This window comes from Corapipo altera, unplaced genomic scaffold (assembly GCF_003945725.1).
Source record: "Corapipo altera isolate COAL_440 unplaced genomic scaffold, ASM394572v1 110, whole genome shotgun sequence".
In the NCBI taxonomy this organism is placed as follows: domain Eukaryota; kingdom Metazoa; phylum Chordata; class Aves; order Passeriformes; family Pipridae; genus Corapipo; species Corapipo altera.
This window is the reverse complement of record NW_020884960.1, coordinates 458290-465861: the sequence shown is the minus strand read 5'-3', so window position 1 is coordinate 465861 and position 7572 is coordinate 458290. Positions and strand designations below refer to the sequence as shown.

The 7572-nt window shown below is 47.3% G+C and overlaps 1 protein-coding gene across 1 annotated transcript in view; it reads left to right on the top strand.

The window, feature by feature from the left end:
- The first annotated feature begins 281 nt into the window (after positions 1 to 281).
- The window catches only part of EIF2S2 (eukaryotic translation initiation factor 2 subunit beta), a 12603-nt gene continuing 5312 nt past the window's right edge, over positions 282 to 7572 (top strand). The window contains exons 1-5 of the mRNA XM_027664051.1: positions 282 to 436; positions 4662 to 4845; positions 5713 to 5816; positions 6737 to 6872; positions 7180 to 7280. Of these exons, the coding sequence (XP_027519852.1) occupies positions 422 to 436; positions 4662 to 4845; positions 5713 to 5816; positions 6737 to 6872; positions 7180 to 7280 (540 nt within the window). The 5' untranslated portion in view covers positions 282 to 421. The remainder of the gene's footprint in view (positions 437 to 4661; positions 4846 to 5712; positions 5817 to 6736; positions 6873 to 7179; positions 7281 to 7572) is intronic.

Genomic DNA, 7572 nt, shown 5'->3' with positions numbered 1-7572 from the left:
GGGGCTGTGAAGGGTAAAGAAGGCGAGCACGGCAGCCCCTGCGCCTCCGTGTCACAGCGTGGGATATCCTGCCGGCCACAGTCAGTCGCTCACATTACCGCTCCGCCGCGCTCCCTCCCAGCCTGACCCGCCCGGGGGCTCCGGGGCTGTTCGAACGCGGCCCAAGGGCCGCTCGGTCCCGCGGCCCCTCAGCGCTCCCGCCGCCGCCCCCGCGCGTGCGCAGAGCGGGGCCCGCCCCGCACACTCACACTCGCACACTCACACACGCGCAGGCGCGGGCGGGGTGGGCGCGCGGCGCTGATGCAAGAGCCGAGCACGGACTGACCCCCGCGGGCCCCGCAGGCCGACAGACCCACCGACCGACAGACAGACCGACCGACAGACCCACCCCCGGCCTCCCTCGCACCCCCCGGCCGCCGACATGTCCGGCGACGAGGTAAGAACTCGCCCGCGCCGCCGGGGGAGCCGCGCCCGGGGCCTGCGCCGCGCCGGCGCCGCCGCCGCCATGTGGGCGCCGGGCCTGAGGCCTGAGCGGGCGCGGCCTCCGCCCCGCGCGGGGCCGGGACGGGCCGGGGGTCCCGCCGGGACGGGCGGAGGAACCGCGGCTGTGAGAAGGGGCCGCGGGTGCTGGGAAGGCCTGGAGCTCCCCGGGTGCCGCCGGCGGCCGCCCCTGGCGGGGGGAGGCCGGGGAGGGAGGCGGAGGGCCCCGCCAGCGCTTCTCGTTGTGTTCCGTGCCCTTCTACCGTGTAGCCAGTTCACTTACCCCGGTCTGTGGAGCTTTAAATCTTGGTCTATAACCCAGAGAACTAAATAGCTCCATCGTAATAAGCGATAACTTCAGGCGTTCCGGGTCTGCTGGTGCTGGCTCGGACACACTTCCAGGGGAGCTGATTCGTTTGTCTTTGAAAAATTCTTCAGGTGTTGTGGGTGCCGTGTGTTGGCACCTTCACTGGCCTCATTTCCCTCGCTCTCGTGGCCAAAAGGCCCGTTTTACGTGTGTGAGGTGATGGGTGTCTGTGTGGCCTGGGGTGCCCTGGCTGGACCCATGAGATGGATTCATCCATGAGATGGATTCTGCTCCTGGGTTTGTGTCATCTCTCTGGTGGTGTTTCAGATACCTGCGTGGCTTCTTTCCTTCTTTCACTTGGGAGCAAAGTGAGCACCCAAGCCTTGGAGATAGGCAGGTCATAATTTGTCGTTTGTAATAAAGAAGAAAAATTACTAATACTTTTAAAAGGAGCTGAGACTGGCTTACTCAGCTGCTTTAACATCCAGAATGAAAATGCTGCATTTCTGTGCCCCGTGTGTCGTTGGAGCTGCAGTTGTGATGGCTGGGCTGTACTCTGCACTCAGCAGTCCTTGCATCAGGTGCTTCCTGACTCAGGTGATCCCAGGACCATGGAGTTCATATGGAGTGCCCTGCTTTGGGTTTAGTTTAAGTGCCAGCAAGACTATTTTTCTTGCATAATGAATTTTTTTTGCCATTGAGGTGATTCCTGCAATCTGTAGGACAGTGAAATTACCTCTGTGGGTTGCTTTATGTGTCAGAGTGACAGAAAATAAAGATAATAGCAGGTAACACAGTTGAACCTGAAGAACTCAGTGACAATTCATGTACTCTGAGTGTGAGTCCATGTGCCCTCCCAACATCTGGTTGTTGGGAGCAGGATGGTTTGGTACTGATGGTAAGTTGGTGAAACTTTTTGAAGCCTGTAAAGTTAAGGAGAGTGAAGACACATCAAGACAAATTGGCACCTTGAGCTGGTGTAGATGGTACAAACTTTGTGGTTTTGAACTGTAGCTTAACATTTTCAGAGCTGTGAACAAATGAAGCTCCCTGGTAGGAGCATCAGTGGGTGCTGCCCAGAACTGTGGCACAGCAGGGGCAGCACAGGCCTGGTTTGTGAGGGGAATCAGTCTGTTAACATCTGTGTGGTTTGTTAAAGATCCTGCCATGTGTATAATCCCACTAGAGATCGGAAAGTTCTCTAGATCCTGTATTTTTGTGAAGCTCCAGGCAATAGTGTTAGAGTTTGCTGTGTTTTGAGAAAATTTAGGTGCTGATTGGTCTTGATAATTTTGCATCTCATCATAGACATGAGTCAGTGTAGTGTAAGGATTCCTGAGCTCACCTGATCAGGGCAGGGTTGCTGTTTGCTTCCCATGCCTGTGTTTTTTCAGATGAGGAAATGGGATTTATTCATGACTTCCATTAGAATCCCCAGCATTTGCCACTGTCACAGCAGTTCAGAGTAACCTTGGCTTCTGTCCTGAGAGTTGCATTTGGACTATGAATCTTTGATGCTTTTTTCCCCTCTTTTCTTTCACTTGCTAATTTCTGTATGTTGGGATTCTGACTGTAGGCATTTGAAATAAGGAGCAGGTACATGGAGCTGGATGTGAGAAACAACCATTTGGTCTACAGAGAAAACCCCATATGGGAATTTGGCTCTGAGAGCAGAAACACAATGGGAATTTAAAACCTTTTTGCACAGGAAGAGCGTGGATGTTTGGTGTGTTTGGACTGGGGGCTGCAGTTCCTTCAGTAAGAAACCTCTGACTTTCAACACTTAAATGGCATCATAACTAACAAAACACGAGTAGAGAAAAGGAACAAAGAAAGTTCTGAAACATCCAGCTCAGAGAGCCCAGACATGGAGTGCCCTGGTTGTCAGGCCAGTTCATTTATATTGTGACTTGTTAAGGCCTGTGTGACCTAAGGCTCTGCTCTTGATGGACAAAACATTTCAGGCACAGGCCTCCTCTTCCTCCTCAGATGGTGGGGTCTTACATCACTTTCCTGTGAGCAGGTGGCATGTTATGAGTAAGTCTTGGGTTTGCAGAAGCTTGGCTTGCCCTGGCTGGGGTGGCCCCTCAGAGCAGTGCCCTGCCCAAGGCCAGTGCCTGTTTTTAGTGCTGGAAAGCCACTCTGCTGCATCCAGGAGTTTTCCTTGAGTGTTGACTGCAGTTTAGTGTGGTTGGACTGAAGTCACAGCCTGTCTCTGCAGACACAAGAGATCCTTTGTGGTGGTTCAGAGTGAGAGGTGTCTTTCCCTTCACAAAGGGAAGAGTGATTTGAGTTTCCTTCTTAGAAACTCTTACATCTGATCTTATGTTTGCTTCACATGAGGAAATAAAAACCTCTTCAGTCTTGCAAAGCATCTTCATGGAAATGAGTCAGGCACTGTGCCTGTTCCCAGAGCTGTGGACTCTGCTGCTGGAGCAGCTTTCCTTGTGTCCCAGCAGGCTGGGGAGGTTACAGACAGTGTAACCAGTTGGACATACTCTGTGATTTCTGTGCATTACAAGAGCATGATTCACAGCAGTGTCTGAGGAAGCATCAGAGGAAAGCCCTCTGGCAGAACTCTGTAGAAGATCCTTCTAGTACAGTGTGTGCAACTAAAGACACACTTGAGCAGTGTGAAAGCCTCAGTGTGCCAAATATGTGGACACTTTTGGGATGCTGTGCTTCAGAAACCCCTGCGTGCAGTTTACTGCCTTTAGTAGAGCCTTTATGAAACATGTACTTTGCAGAAAATTGGAAGAATATCACAAGAATGTCATGTGGAGGAGAATGAGAAGTGCAAGGAAAAAATGGTTTTGTGGGGAGAGGGAAGGCACCAGACTTGCAGGGTGTATCTGAAGTCAGAGAGCTGCTCTTTGGTGAAGTGCACCCTCACCTTCCTGAGTGAGGGTGTTCGTGATGCTGAACTGTAACTGTGTGAGAACACTCTTCCATTACTAGATGAGAAGAACACTGGAGAAAGTCTTATTGAGTGCCTAAAATTGTTGTGTTAAATCCATACTCTGGTGTGACTGTATGGGCAGATGTGAGTAACAGAGCTGGCCAACAGCTGATGTCACCTTGCACTGAGATGACAAAAGTAAGAAGCATTAATGTGTTACATTAATTAAAGCATTAATGGAAAACTGGAGAGCTGGTGTGTAACACACCTCAGGTCTGCAGATGATGAATAGGTTAAAAGTGAATCTCTGAGGTCAGTGCCTTCCTCACAGTCAGACTAGGGGAATTAAGCTGCTTTGCTGGCTAAAGAGCTCATTAACAGCTTTTAATCCCTTGGTGTCTGAGGTTCAGTCTCTCCCCCGGGGGGGAAGAGCTCAGACCTTTGCCATTTCATAGTGTTGGAGCTGAGGCAGGTCTGTGTCACCAGCCCCTTGTAGGTTTGCCTCTAGTCCAGAGTGTCCTTGTCAAGAGAGTTGTTGCCAGATCCTGCCTTTAATAAATCTGAAAGTTAATGTGTCTCCCAAGTGGAAGTGACTCCTGATCAGACTCTGTGCTTCAGTCTTTTGTGATGCTGAGTGTGCGCAGTCTTAGTGCAAAGCTGGAGTCCAGAATGGTAATGAAATGGAGAAGGAGCTGCCAGCCAGGCTGTCAAAGAGTCACAGCTTTAATGGATTTTCAGCTGAACTCAAAAGTAGATAACACTGATAACTGGATGGCAGGAAACTTGGACTACAGGAAAAGGAGCTGAAGCTGGAAACTGTCCAGCAGGTCTTCCCTTGCAACTGATAAACAGTCGAGATTGAAGGCAAGGAACAGTTTGGGAAACTGAGGGGATGGTGAGGGAAACTTCCAGGTGTTCTAAATATGAAGTGGCAGATGATTATTGTGCAGCTAAGGAACTCTTTGACTTTTCCAGATGATTTTCGACCCTACTATGAGCAAGAAGAAGAAGAAAAAGAAGAAGCCCTTTATGCTGGATGAGGAAGGAGGAGGAGATACACAAACAGAGGAGACTCAGCAATCAGAAACAAAGGAAGTTGAACCAGAGCCAACAGAAGACAAAGACGTGGAAGCAGATGAAGAAGACAGCAGGAAGAAAGGTAAGATGAACTCTCCACGGTGGCATTTTGAGACTACAAGCCCTGTCTCAAGAGTTTGGCATCCCAGGGTGTAATTCCAGAGCCCTGGTTTGTTCTCAGTGATCTCTGCTGCCTGTTCAGAGGGCACATTTCCCTCCTGCTTGAAGTCACATTCACAGACATCCACCAAGCTCCCAGTGCTTATGTAATTTCCGTTTTCCTGACTCAAACAGTCTTTTTGTGTGAGGCAATGAAAAGAGACTCTCCAAAAGAGTGAGGGTGAAGTTTCACATGTTCCACAGGCAGTAATTCCACAATTATGGTTCTTTTTCATTGGAATGATTAAGCAATAGTGTGAATAACAGAAACATGGTTTAAAAGGTTGCTAGTTTTTTGATAAGTGTGAATGTGATAACTGGAGTGTTCTTTGGAATCTTTCAGGAAATAAGTGTGTGATTGTGTTTATAAACTTACTTTTTAAATTGAGGCCAATGGCATTTCAAGATGACCTGATTGAGGGAATTCTGTTCACTTAAATCCAGTTTGTTGGTAAAATTGGCTCCTGCTGTAGACCAAAGAAACTATACCTTCCTCCTACAGTTTTCTTCTTATTTTTATCAAGCATCTGTAATGACAAAAGTGACTTAATTTCTCTTGTACAATAAAAGGAAAGATTAAACACTTAAAAATCAGAAGATGCAGAAACTGAAACAGTCCTGAGGTATTTTGGGTCAGAGGGGAATGATCTCTTATAAACCTGGAGGATATCCATGCAGATCATTGCTCATGTCTTACTGGAATGTTTAAAGATTTGGATGTAAATTAGAAACCTTAAGTTCTGAACTGTTTCTTCAGTTATACTGTTTTAATCTTTCGGGTTTTTTTTAGATACAACAGATGACTTGGATGACTTAAACTTCTTCAATCAAAAGAAAAAGAAGAAAAAAACAAAAAAGATATTTGATATAGATGAAGCAGAAGAAGGTGTAAAGGTTTGTTTGTATAACTAGGCCATCCTGACTATGGTGAAAACTTTCTTGCTTTGTTTTTCTTGGGCTTGGCAGTGCAGTTGTTTGTGTTCATGCTGAAACTTTACATATCTTTCACATGCAGCAGGTTCTGATGAACACGTTGCTCAAAACCTGACTGCTCTGCACAATCAGCAATAGTTCTACAATCTGTAGTAAGGGCTGATTTGCCTCCAGGTTAATTGTCTTTTGGGGTTAGGGAAGTAAATGGATGTCAGAAGCCATGCACAGAACAGTCCTCTAAAGGCCAGCCCTGCAAATAAAGTGCACACACCTGCCAAGAGCTCTGTTTTCCCTCTGGTGTTGTCTTTAGGAAGGATTGGCTCCTGTGCCGTGTTCCAGAAGGTGTAGGAGATATTTTTACTCTTCTGGAGTTTTACTCCAAGGGGTGTTTTTGTATCACATGTCACTGGCAAGCCCAGAGAGGACACAGAAATGTTATGCTACATGTAAACCTCCACTTCAGATTCTGCCCTTTGGGGAAGGAAATGTCCTTCTGATCTGCCCCAGACAGACAAAATACTTGCTCTGTGTTCTCCCCATGTGCAGAACTGTGGTAATAAGCTGGGGGAGCTGCAGGAAGCACAGCTTTGCCTGCTGGGGAGGGTGTTTAGTTGCCTTATGCCCTCAAATGGCTGTTGCCTTTGAGTATAGCATGACCTTGTCCTTGAAGTCAGCCAGAGGGTAAAAATCCAGCCCTGCTTGTGGCAGGAGTGCAGGACTCTCTTCAACATCCTTAATTCCACTGTTCCCTGTTGAGCTCCAGGGCTGTGGTGGATGTTACCAGTATCCACCTCGAGCAGTGTGCCCCTCGTGGTGTTTGTGATGCTGTGCAGTGGGGATTGGGGTTTAATGCTCTGAACTGTAGTCCTGTTTCTTTGCAGGAATTGAAAATTGAAGGAGATGTGCCAGAGGCAGTAGAACCTGAAGATGACCTTGATATCATGCTGGGCAATAAAAAGAAGAAAAAGAAGAATGTGAAGTTTCCAGATGAAGATGAGATAATGGAGAAGGATGAAGGTAGAAGTATAACCTAGCTCAGTGAGGTGCTGAAAGGGAAATGTAGTCCATCTTGTAGGTGAATAAGTTCTGTTCAAGTGCCTTTTTTGTTCCAAAAGTCACTTTATTACCTTTACTGTTATATATATCAGAAAAACGTCCTGTATGAATTTCCCATTAGTGCTGGTGGCCCTTGTAGACAAACAGAGAAGACTTGAGTCCCCACCTTAGTGGAATCTTTTTTGATGTCCCATTTAGAAACGCTGTAAGCATGAAGTTAAACAATGTTTCTTTTTTTTTAATGAATCCCCAAAACCTTCCTTTACAGCATTTGAGGATGAAGACAACAAAAAAGACGATGGAATTTCTTTTAGCCTTCAGTCAGGACCTGCATGGGCAGGCTCGGAAAGGGACTACACATATGATGAGGTAACGTTCCAAAGGCTTCTAAAAAACATTGTCCATGTTCATCTGCATCAGTAGAGCCTTATCTTGCCTATTTTTAACCTAAAGGACTTGTATTCAGAGGGTCAGGAACAGAAAAACAACAAAGCACGTGTTCTGTCACAGTTAATTATCACATGGGGCAGCATTGGTGATAGTTCAGACACCTCTGCAGATGGGCTGGGGTGCTGGTAATTGTGAAGCAAACCCTGGGGGAAACAGTGCTTAGATTTTGCATTTATCAGAGCATCTGAAGTGTGTTAGTTTTGCATTTATC